Below are 12,651 nucleotides of genomic sequence, written 5' to 3'. Positions count from 1 at the left end.
GGTTAATGTGAGTGTTGAGATTACCTCACACGCAAGTTGTTGTAACAAGTCTTTAAAAAGTGACATTTTCTACTTGGGTGGACCAAAGGCAGTGAAACTTCAATCTGCTTACTGCATGATTTCTTAAGCTTGTCTGTGACTGGTTGGTCCTGATAGAGAGGATGTGTCCAAGTTATAACGGACGTATGGTCACCACGTTTTTACTTCAAAATTGTGAGTTACATAAATGTTGAGATGGAGCTAACTTCAAATATAAAGTTGAGTCAACTACAACAATGTAGTACAATCAACAATTTAATTTCTGAGTTGTAATAATGAAAAACTTCTCGTTGACAGAAACATGCATTTTTAAGGCGGCAGGTGAACTTTCACTGACTTTAAATAAATAAGAGTGCAGTAATCATGAATGCAATAATCATGAGTTGGTAAAACATTTGCTACAAACACACTGAAAGGATCAGAACCGATCTGGCACAGAGAATATACTTTGTTGCTTAAAATGCCACAACTCACTGATGCATGAACACAGAGCTCACTCTCAACTTTGGGGTTATATTAACTGTAAAGACTGTGCCATTTTCAAAATATATAGTGGTTATCTTTGGAGTCATTAGACTGTATAAAAAGCATGTCACAAAGCAAGAATGACTATTTTTGAGACAAAACTCTGTGTAGTCTGCATGAGTCAAGATAAACAATAATAGAAATAATTTTAATTGTGATTGAATTGATGTGTACTCTCACATACTGATAATGGTGTCTTGTTGAGTGTGCTTATGCTATGGCGATAATGTGCAACACTCTTTTCTTTTGATGATGAGCACTGTGTGCTTGCCAAATAACTTGGAACCTTTTAATATATAAATAATAAGAACAACTTCTTCCAAGTTTAGGAAGTAGGTGTCGGCTGTCCTGCCTCAAGACGCTGATGAGTGGAGCGTGGTCGGTAGCATGACTGGAGTGGTCACCTGCCACATGGCTGTGAAAGTCTGAGTTAGGGCAACATGGTTGAAGCATCACACTGCATGGTCGTCCCTCCGCCAGATGACATCACTTCATGTCCTCAAATCTCAAACTATTGACAGTCCACACTGGGTTTTAAGCATTACTGTGCCAAACAACAGTCTACAGTACAAGGAGTTCTGAGTGATGTTGCATTGGTTGACAGTAGATACAAAGAGCCACCTGCAGACGACGACTCGGATATTGCAAAATAAGAACAGACCTCACCCACAACATCTCTCCCAATGTTCAACACCTCGATATTATTATCTTATCTTTTGCAACCACTTATATAATTGAACCTTTAATCACTGCTTGCATGGGAAAGAAAAAGGGGGATTAAGAAGGACTTTGTGCCAGGTGCCTGGCCTTGAGATTAAAAGTATTTTCAAGTCTGATTCCAGTCTTGATACTAGCAGCTCTGAACTTAGCTCCCTTGAGCTACTAGTATTTTTACGTCTACCATGGCGGCTGCCTTCTATGGCTTATCTCTAATGACAATGTCCGGTTAGTTGGCCATTAACATTTTTTATTCTGTATCTGGAAGAATCAGCCACTCCACGTTGTCTTGGGAGGTACTTCCAATCTTGACTTCGGGGTCTCCAGTTCGTATTTTGCAGATATGTTGCTGTACACTATACAGGCTAAATTATTATAGTGTTCCATATACCGTATGCTTCTTTACCATCCTGCATCTGGGATCTTGCCTGGTATACAAGCAGGAGGGCGTTATTGTTGGCACTTCTAAGGGAAATCAAAGTACTCAGTGGTAATTATTCCAAAATTAGTAATAATACAATAGTCATTGACTGTTATTAAAACATATTTATTATAAGATCGAGTTTTGAGACATTATAATCAGTATAAAGAATAATCATGTAAACAATTCAAAATATACAGGGTGTTATGTTCATGATCATGGACTTTGGAGGTTTTTTAATCATCTACTCAACTAGAATACTAATTCAGAGATTTCTTTCTTTTCATAATATATTAACTCTGTGATGCTGATGATACCACCTGAAGGCTGAAAGGTTGACCAAGATCAGTGCTAAATGGAGGCTGTTACGGTGGAGGGGTTGAATGGGGTAATGAGACAGAACACACAGCCTGCCTCCTGGAATGCTCGTCTCATCGCCACCTAGCGGATACAAGCAGAACTATATAAAGGCAAGAATGCAGTGGACATAAGAACCACTTGTCTACTTCAATTGATCCAGTTACAGTCTGTGTGGACGAAGTTTTATGTTCCAACCAAGCAAGAGTACACAGTTTAGTGTTTTCCATTGTTAGCTGAGAAATTGAAGGCATGACAATGATAAATTACTAGTCTTTGTATTACAATTAGGTACTTATTTATATGAGAAAACATTTTTCTGAGGAGGTAGGTTTCAAAACCAACAAAATATTTATTCATCCCAATGTATACTGAAGCAACAATACAGGGAAATGACACCCGAGTAATTTAGTGCGGTATAATAATTTATCAAAGTATTTTGTCCCGATACAAACAACCCTGCAATGACACTGATAATCAATTGTACTCAGTTTTGGCACGCCCTGGTGCGAAAGGTTCGCTCACAACTCAGGGATCGACTGTTTATAATTTCAACCGTAACACAGATGTCAATCTAAACTTTCAATTGCTTTCTTACGATTTGTGTAGTGAGCTCAACTATTATATTGTTTTAAGTTAAACTTAAAAAGCTTTTTAATTTTAACTGACATATTAATTGTCTTGACTACTTGAAGATGTTGTCAATTGACTCTTGCTTGCTTCAGTAAGAAATGAAAAAGTTTGGAGAGAAGCTCGGACAACTCCAGCACAAAGTTGTGTTTATTAAAGATGTCAATTTACTCTCATAATTAATGAGAGTGTTGAGATTACCTCACTGTGCCATTTTCAAAATATAGTGGTTGACACTTAAGATTGTACACAAAGCATGGTAGACTCAAATCACGAAAGCAAAAAGAAGCTTGTAAGTGTGAACTGTGTAAGTTTGAGATGTCATCCACTTATGCTATATATATTTTAAAACGTAAAATAGAATTTTCTTCTTGTCTCATGTCACATAAGGTATGTGTGGTATCAGGGTGTGACTATACTTACCAACTTTGCCTTATCCAGACAAAGACCCACCACTGCCCCACCACTGCCTGGCAACTTCACGGCGGATTCGAACTAAAAAAACAAAGTATTGTGTGGATAAAATGGCATTAATAATTCTTCCATTCGCACGCACCTGTTTGGCTAACTGGACCATCTTCAGGTTGCCTGGACCAAGAGACTCATCAGAGTACACAGACCTAAGAGATTTTTTATTATTCAGTTTTAGATTCAGATACTTGATGTTACATGTCTTTTACAAACAAAGAATTTCTTCTGAATAGTGTAAAAAAGCGGATTAAAGTATTCATTATAAAATGATCGATGTTGTCTTAATAAGTACAGATCATCAATTTGGTGAATGAGAACATATTAACTCGTGTAACTACAAATACGGTGTGTTAATTTATGATCAATATTGATCGTTAATGTAACTCTGATGTTGTTGACATGCATCTGAGCAGCTGATCGGGGCGTAAGCGACCTACAGACCTTGCGGGAATTATGTACTTTTTACCGCTCTTTATAGTATTGATACATATGGACTTTGACGTAAAATGTGGCTAAGCAGCTTTTTTGTGCATAAAAATCCTTAGTACATGAGGCCCCTGAACCTGATGGATGTCTTCCCCATCTTTATCTCTATGTTGGCCTGATCATATTAGCTGTAGTTGTCCAGTCATCTGGGAGCTCTCCCTGACCACCCAGATTCTTTCTCAACTTCTCCCTGAAAACCATAGAAAATTCCTGCCTTTTTAGCTTCCACCACTACTTGGCAGTCACTGATCTCCTTCAGATTACATCGTTTATACAAGATGTAGTCTACCTGTGTGCTCCTACCCTATGTTCATGCCTCTTCTGGAAAAAACTATTCACTAGAGTCAAACCTGCCCATTACTTCTTAATCACCTCTATTTCCTATTTTCAACAACACATTGAAATCTGAACCTATGACCACTCTCTCACCTCTGGGGATATTCTGCATCACTTCATCTAACTTACTCCATAATGTTTTTCTTCTCTAATTCACATCCCACTGAGAGCCACTAATTTAAATCACACCTTCAATTTCAAATTTTAGTCTATGGATAGGATGGATAGGATGGATAGGATGGATAGGATGGATGGATGGATGGATGGATGGATGGATGGATGGATGGATGGATGGATGGATGGATGGATGGATGGATGGATGGATGGATGGATAAAACTTTATATAGATCAAATACACAGTGGAAACCCGGCTTGTGGCTATTCAAAATTCAACTTTTTTAGATATTACAGACCATCTCTCTAAATGTAGCTGAACTCTGGGCTATGAGCCTCCTTAGACTGCAAAAGTTAAACGCTCGCTATTGCAGCTAGATAAGAAGCAGCTGAAATTAATTTCATTGAAAAGTGGGGTTTAAGCAACAGCACACATGGAGAATTCGCAAGAAAGAGGTGAAAAGGGGAGGTAACGAGATAAAGAAAAGGTTGTGAATGTGGGAGAAAGTCAAATATACTAAAAACACCTATGTTATTAATATATGTATTATTTCATTGTGTTATTTGTACACATTTCTAACTATTTTAAGTGCATGTTTTTAAATGACAAATAACCATTTTATTAAATAAGAAAGGGTGAAATCTGATATGTTGTTTACCTTCTCAATTCAAAATTCTTGTCCATTAGATAGATAGATAAAACTTTATATAGATCAAATACACAGTGGAAACCCGGCTTGTGGCTATCCAAAATTCAACTTTTTTAGATATTACAGACCATCTCTCTAAATGTAGCTGAACTCTGGGCTATGAGCCTCCTTAGACTGCAAAAGTTAAACGCTCGCTATTGCAGCTAGATAAGAAGCAGCTGAAATTAATTTCATTGAAAAGTGGGGTTTAAGCAACAGCACACATGGAGAATTCGCAAGAAAGAGGTGAAAAGGGGAGGTAACGAGATAAAGAAAAGGTTGTGAATGTGGGAGAAAGTCAAATATACTAAAAACACCTATGTTATTAATATATGTATTATTTCATTGTGTTATTTGTACACATTTCTAACTATTTTAAGTGCATGTTTTTAAATGACAAATAACCATTTTATTAAATAAGAAAGGGTGAAATCTGATATGTTGTTTACCTTCTCAATTCAAAATTCTTGTCCATTAGCTCAGCCAGAAGGGTCCAGTCTTTTTCCTGAAATGCTGTTCTGAAAGAAACCATCAAAACAATAGTAGAATACAATTTTAACTAAAAATAAACAATGTGTTTTAAACAATCAATACACGCTCATTTAGACTTCTATAACTAACAAATATTTTGATTTTATCAACTGCAACGCAGATAAATACCGAAGCGCTTTTCTCCATTTCTCTTGACTGGACTGGAATTAACAATGCTTTCAAGTTAGTGTGTGAATTAATGTGTGAATACTGTATGTCCTCTAGAAAGAAAACATGAAATGGCAAAAATGTGCTGCAACTCTCTTTTCATAAACAATGCTTAAAATGAAGACACATACCTAGCTTGATCAGTCAGATCAGCAAAAGACTTCATTGCTTCAACTACAAGAGGCTCACCTATGAAAATCAAACCATAAACCATAACAGAACTTGGAAAAAAGGATGTGACTTACAAACAAAAGAGGTACAAATGACTTCACAACAACACATTCACACGAGTAAAAAAGTACACCAGTAAAAAAAAAAAAAAAAAAAAAAAAAAAGGAATTAGTATTATTATAAGTAAGTAATTTTTATTTATATAGCGCTTTTCCAGACCAGGGTCACAAAGCGCTTAAACAATCAAAACAATATTCAATTAAGTATACATTTTAAAGGGCAAGATAAAACTGATAACACAACAGGAGTTCCAGAAAATCAAGGAAAAGCCTGAACAAATAAAAACGTCTTAAGATGTTTCTTGAAGGAGATAGTAGACTCCATCAAGCGCAAAGAGAGAGGAAGATCGATGTCGTTTTATGGTGTTATTATAGGCATAAGGCAACAGATTTTGCCAGTATTATGAAACATGCAAAACACTAACATCCCACTAAATCATCTGGAAATAAATACTACTTACTACTAATACATACTTATTTTCTTTTTAATGTTTATTTTATCTATGAAAAGGAAGGTAATGAAATGTTTGCCTGTTTCCATAACTAATCTAAATAACAAATTGAACTTTAAAACACATTTTTTGTCTCTAAATGCTGTTTAAAGGTTAACTTTTATTCTGGCCATTGATACAAACAGTAATTACATAGGACCTGCTTAGGACAACCAAAAATTGCAATCATCTTCCTCTCACGTTGTTCATTATAGTATGTGGAAACAAATATGTTGTTCTCTTCTTTCTAATGATGCCCTTTTTACATTTTACAATTCAAAACAATAAAGCTAAATTGTTGTTTGGAGTAAATATATCCTAGTTATGATGTGCTTATGCCATTAACCAAGCAACCTTTTAGAACCCAAAGCTACAGACACCTACCGCTGAGCCATCGCTGTCGGACATTGCTGTGGATACGACCAGAATCACTGGGATCACTCAAGTAGGCAAGCCAAAAATTGGGAATATTAGTCATATCCATGGGAACATAGTTCCCTGAGAACAAGAAGAACAAGTGTGAAAAGTTAATATGTGTATAAGAGTGTAAAACTGATCATTCCTGAGTGCTGTCATACCGTATCCCTTCTCTTCCATCAACTTCTTGCTGAAGTCCATGTAGACGAGACCTTCATACATCTACTCAACAAGACACTTAGCACAAAAGAGATCACTGATAAACTAAGGCGCACTAACCTGGACCACCCTGTCCTGCAGACCGGCGGTAATGAACAGCTCGTCAGTCTCCACGTTAAGGATGAAGTTCGCACGGACTGGCATTGGGAGATCCTGAGAGGAACACAGTATCAAGACAAATTACCACACTTCTGAAGCTCATGCACACACACCACAATTCAAACTTACGTTGTCTGTGATGTTGTAGAACCTCATCAGACACTTCAGCGTGGCAGAAACGATGGCGCTGCAGCAAAATGAAAATTAATTATTTATGTAGTTTCACAATTCAAACTCATGAGGTCAGTTGACAGTTGATTACCTGCTTCCTGCCAGGCCCTGAAAGACAAATAGAAGTTTGCATTCCATTTTAATAAAAAAAATTTAAATCCCATTTTTCAATAAATAATGGGTATAACAGCAAGCTAACATCACTCTATGAAGAAAGAGGTTTAGACTAGACTAGACGGAGGAAAGCATTCAAAACCTTGCTAAATCTACACCAATCCTTTGATAACAGACAGAAAAGTGAGCACACTAAATAAGCTGTTAATGGCTACATGTTATTTAAGTATTTCTGTATACGATACCCACCACTTGTCGAGGGATGTTGGTGTCATATTTGAGTGTGAAATTCTGTTTTGTAAGTGCAATTCTGTAGACAAGAGAACACAAATGAATATTGAGACAGCAAAAAACATTCGACTACTTTATTGAGTGACTTATGCAGACCGAGGCCAACGATGAACGCTGCCCGGGTACACTATGATATAGAAAATGTTTTAAAACGGGTTATTCTTGTTCTTACCCTTCTTTGGTGCAGAATTGGTAGAACTTCTTGCAAGTGGCCTGCAGCAACCGGAGACCTCCAAGATAGCTGTCAGGTGATCCAAACAAATACATTTACTAAAGGTCCTACTGAAAAACCTCAACCTTGTGCCTACCCTTCTTTTCTACTGATACAGAACAGATCCTGCAAACTTCCGAAGCCTGTTGGGTCATTGAGCGGATGTGGGACTAGAACCTGTAATATGGAAGATCAGATGGTCTCCTCTGTGCGAGTGTGTGGATGCAAACACTACCAAACGCTGGCTCTCCACCAGGGTCACTTCAGCCCAAAAGTTAGAGATGCTCATAGCGATGGTTTTCCCATTGAAGCCATCAGATGGGTTCCCCATCAGTCCCACCCTAAGTTGTGCAGTTTCCCCAGTATTAGAAATGGATGTTCATTTGTGAAGGAAGCCATAGAGAATGAAGCCTCACTCACCTTGCATAGGAGCGACAGGTGATGGGTTGCGGTGTGCTGTCTTGTTGCTTGGAGGAGAAATGTGTGAGCCACTTTGTGTAGTCAGGCAGACCCTAATATGGTGTACATAGGGAAATACATATCGATGGTTAGATGGATAGTACAACTATCAATTTATTTCTGTTAACCAGAGATAATAGAGATCAGACAAACTTAAAAAGAATGTCACACACATTTCCTATGCTAATTTGTACACATGTGACCCACCAGTATGTTGATTTTGTAAAAGATCCGATAAAGAGCAAATACAAACCACTTGTCCAATAAGTTGAAATCCAGTTGGAAGCTTCATCCCAAAAACATCAAGTCGTTTCTCATTGATAAATTGTTCCTGGGTAAAACAGAAAATTTGCTATTCATGTGATTGCTTTTGAGAAATTAAACATTCATGTAGTAAAACTACTTTCAAAATGGTGTCTCTTGTTCTGATATCAATAACAATAATTCCTCACAAGATCTCAAAAGACAAGAATGTTCCTTTTTTTACACACCCAGAACTGTCCAAACGTGTGTGCAGAAGCTTCAGTCTGAGAGGTGAGGAAGTCCGACAGGTAGGACAGAGAGACTTTCTGGAGGCAGTAGAAGACAACGCTGGCGAGCCTGGATGATGTCCGGTCTTCAGTGGGTTTCTCTAGGAAACGTTGTATTCTGAAAAATAACACTCTGACAATGACAGATCTACTGGAGCAGCAAGATTCCAAGAGTACAATTCAAATCATTTGTATTATTAAATCCAACCCAGAAAGTCTGTGATGTCCATTTGACAACCAAATGGCTTTAAGGCAGTGGGTCAGGGACAGTGTTTGTATTAAGTACTGAGGGACTCTTTCAAGTTATGGGAAGATAAAACCGGAAAGTGACAAAACAGCCTTTATTTGTTTTTTTTAGAAGTTTCTTAATATATCAAAAATGTTATCTTGAATAAACTTGAATAAAAAAAAAAACGAGTTGTCCGACTATAACAACACAACTGTCGATCAAATAGTGAAACACTAACCTGTGTGTGTCACCACAGACCTCCACGATTCCCCTGGAGCTGCTTTTCTCACTTTCTTCCATCTCGTAGTAAACGATCAGCTCTCCAGGTTGCTGCTCAGTAAATGTTGATGAAAACCTCTCAACTCTTAGTCATTCACCATTCCATGTAGAACTGACCTTTGACCTGAAAAAGCGTATCACTTGACCAATATTAAAGTTGTGGTCGGCACACAGCATGTCACCTGCAATCTGATTGAAAGGATCGAGCATTGGTTAAAGGCAGGTACCATATGATACCAACAAACTGCTGAAGGTGACGTCTCACCACCATTATGTCGTCCTGCAGGTTGCGGCTGCGTATTGCTATCTCCAGATCAGCCACGGCTCCCAGGCGGCCTTCCAGAGTGGTGCTGCCATCATTGATCACATTTTCCAATGGGAAATCATTTGCAGTGGCCCACCGTTCATAGTGTTTAAACCTATTTGTTAAAAGGAAGCGTATAAGCACATTTAGATACAGTGGCTCCCTTACACCCTCTATACTCACTTGTCAGCATTGGTCACCAGATACACAGCAGTGAACAACTGTCGCCTAAGTATGACACATAGTCTTATGCCAAGAAAATACACATGGTTTGCCTTTAAAATAAAGAGTAGCATACATGTTCACCATTTCCCACCAGAAATCAAGAATCTTCTTTCCTCCAATACCAGGCAGAAGGGCCTTTGGTACCCCAGCAAGGTGGCTGTACAATCCCGTTTCATCATTCTGAAGAAATAAAAAACTTATCAACAAAAACAAAATGAAAGATATGTGGATCTAGTCAAACGGATATCAAAATTAAAAACTATGAAAGATTAAACATAGTGTTGAAGTCTCTCTGCCTATCTCCAATTTTGTCTGAATGTTCTAATCTCGTCCTTCCTGGTGACGTCTCTCCACCTTGACATTGGTCAAGGCACACCTCCTCGACCTAGAGATGTGATCAGTAGCCCAAACTGACTTGGATGCTGTTCATGCCCTAAGGCCCACGGCCTTACCTCACTGCTAACCTCCGTTAAGGGGGGTTTCACCAAGAAGTAGAACCCCGGAGTTATCTAAGATTGTTGCAAAGCCCCCTAACCACGTTGCCTGACTTTATTGGCCAAGTCTCATTTAGGGATGCACCGATCCGATGTTAGATAGATGGATAGATAGAACTTTATTGATCCCTCAGGAAGTCTCCTTCGGGAATGGGACCGATATTCGATACCAGTAATGTACCAGTAGTGCATCCCTAGTTTAAATAGGCAAAAGTGTAGCTGGTATCCCCCACCCTGGGGCTGCCCCTAGCTGCGTGGCGGATTGATTGATTTGCACCAATCGTAGAACCTAAAGTTATGATTAGATAAGTCAGGGTTTGCTACATCTACAGTTCACAAACATACACAGGTTTAATGAATACCCTAAAATGTCTACAAATGTTGTTGTTTGTATAAATGGCTGTTTGTCTCCGTGTTCCCTGTGAAGTAAAGTTACTGCAGTCAATTTAAGAATAATAGCATGTTGTGTTTTCTAGGGAAAAGTACTCATTGGGTGAGACCTTTTTATTTTGAGAGAACGACTAACTTATATAAGCAGATGAGTAAATACATTGTTGTCATTTTAATATAATCTATCAGCAACACATAGATAGTTTATATAGAGAAAAAGCACTGTACATTCCCTAATAGATTAAGTGACAACATGCTTGTGAATAACAAGTCCATGAACGCTATATAACGTGCTCAACTTCTTCAAGTATTGTTAACGCTGCACAGTGGACTTTGCTCGGGTTTACGAAACCTTATGTGTGTTGTTTACCTTAATGTGTGTCTCCAAAAGGGTGCCATGACCCGCAACCAGTAAAATGCATATCATAACTGTGTCAAAAAACAAAAATATCTAAACAAATTTAGACAAACGTTGTACTATTAAATCCGTCTCCCTCCTCCCCAAGTATATCCAGCTGCAGGGGCAGATGATTGAGACCGGAAGTGGTTACAGACCGGTAGCGGTTGTTGTCCGTGAAGGATTTACAATTGTTTTAAATCACCGTTGGATTACTTTGACTCTCTATGGTAAAGAGTTTCAAGAAGCTTTCTAGCAAATCCCGCGCATAGTTACATGTATATATGTCTATGGGCTGAACGAGCTCACCGTAGTTACGTCATCAAGTTTGCGACGTCACCGCACATGCGCAGCCGGGATACTGTAGGCTGCCCCCGATTCTGACAATGTAATTAAGTAAATCATTTTTATTTATAGAGCGCTTTTCCAGACCAGGGTCACAAAGCGCTTAAACAATCAAAACAATTTTCAATAAAGTATATATTTTAAAGATCAAGATAAAACTGATAACACAACAGTAGTAACATATTGGCGATGTATAAAACATTTTGCTCTATGAACAATCTTATTATTTTAATTCCTAAAAAGTTATGCAGCTATACACATAAAGGCTTATCATTTTAAAAAAATTATGATTGACTTAAATGTATTAATAAGATGACAGAATGGTGGTCTACTTTTATATTCATGATCATGGTAACACTTTTAACCACTATACATTTCAGGTTTCAGCATTATAAAGGTTTTTTTCCTTCTCTCTACAGTATGCTCTTTACATATGTACTGGCAAACCATTTGACTTCTCCCAGGTAAGATTTCTGTGTGACTGAAATGATGCTGTGCTGCAACTAACCGAAATAACATGAATATTCCAGAAGGATATGTAGTGTGTTAAAATCAGCTACATTTGTGGATGGACAATTTATAATTGTAATGTATATATTGTAATATGTTTTTGTGTTTCATGCATTTTATTTTGAATAGATTTTTTTAAATGTATTTTAATTGTATTTAGGTCAGAAAAGAAAAAGCGAACTAATTGTTGCTCTGTCTTTTTCGTTTGTCTTTCAAGGTTTATTGAGAATAAAAACATTAACCATCTACTGGAGGTAATGTTTCTTTAAATGTTGAAGGAATGTCTAATTCTTAATTCATTAAAAACTTTTTTACAAGCGAAAACGTTATCTGTAGAAAAATTATAAATATGTCACGTTGTTTTCTTTGGAGTTTGTTTTTGCAATCTATATTTTACTGTTGCCCCACAATATTCTCAAGGACATCCTTAAGGAGGTTGTGCTAAACATTCTGTGTATTTGCATTCTGTTTTCCCAAGGTTTACATTCGTGGAGTGGATTCAATGCCATTAAAATGTCAATGCCTGGTATGCATCTTGTCTGTAACAGACAAAATTAATTTAAAAAAAATGAAGACTTGTCAGTACAGGCAGCCTACAGTATCCCGGTGTAGGGTCATAGATAAATGTTTGGACAGAAAATAATTTAATCTAAATATATAAACTTTGACTAACTAGCATTTGATGATGTACAAAATATTAAGTTTTATCAAGGCCAGTTAATTCATTTTCATTTAAGTTCATTTTTATACACACTACCACCA

At 37.5% G+C, this 12,651-nt stretch overlaps 1 protein-coding gene across 2 annotated transcripts; it reads right to left on the bottom strand.

Moving 5' to 3' along the window:
- Positions 1 to 1,812: 1,812 nt before the first annotated feature.
- gkup (glucuronokinase with putative uridyl pyrophosphorylase) lies at positions 1,813 to 11,338 on the bottom strand. Of its 2 annotated transcripts, XM_087795775.1 has the most exons (23): positions 11,008 to 11,338; positions 9,827 to 9,933; positions 9,712 to 9,756; positions 9,490 to 9,643; positions 9,342 to 9,413; positions 9,184 to 9,275; positions 8,678 to 8,834; positions 8,440 to 8,517; positions 8,148 to 8,239; positions 7,963 to 8,068; positions 7,825 to 7,904; positions 7,689 to 7,757; positions 7,475 to 7,535; positions 7,203 to 7,219; positions 7,070 to 7,127; positions 6,902 to 6,994; positions 6,784 to 6,844; positions 6,590 to 6,703; positions 5,616 to 5,673; positions 5,235 to 5,303; positions 3,246 to 3,309; positions 3,113 to 3,184; positions 1,813 to 2,143 (listed from the first exon to the last, which is right to left on the bottom strand). In XM_087795775.1, exons 1-23 carry the CDS (start codon positions 11,062 to 11,064, stop codon positions 2,054 to 2,056), a joined length of 1,866 nt encoding a protein of 621 aa, XP_087651901.1. In that variant the 5' UTR covers positions 11,065 to 11,338; the 3' UTR covers positions 1,813 to 2,053. The 2 variants fall into 2 exon arrangements, with proteins under 2 accessions (XP_087651901.1, XP_087651902.1); XM_087795776.1 differs by lacking the exon at positions 5,616 to 5,673 and having other exon boundaries at positions 5,235 to 5,298.
- Positions 11,339 to 12,651: the final 1,313 nt, after the last annotated feature.

This window comes from Callionymus lyra, chromosome 7 (genome assembly GCF_982586985.1).
Source record: "Callionymus lyra chromosome 7, fCalLyr1.hap1.1, whole genome shotgun sequence".
NCBI lineage: Eukaryota > Metazoa > Chordata > Actinopteri > Syngnathiformes > Callionymidae > Callionymus > Callionymus lyra.
Note: the sequence above shows the minus strand (reverse complement) of the source record. Positions and strands in the feature narration are given on the sequence as shown.

Excerpts from the sequence above, each read along its gene's own strand:
- gkup (XM_087795775.1), bottom strand. The coding sequence starts at position 11,064 with ATGATATGCATTTTACTGGTTGCGGGTCATGGCACCCTTTTGGAGACA. Across the intron at positions 8,835-9,183 it reads GTCTGTGGTGACACACACAG|AATACAACGTTTCCTAGAGA; the intron begins GTTAGTGTTTCA and ends GTTATTTTTCAG. Across the intron at positions 3,310-5,234 it reads AAGAATTTTGAATTGAGAAG|GTCTGTGTACTCTGATGAGT; the intron begins GTAAACAACATA and ends AAAATCTCTTAG.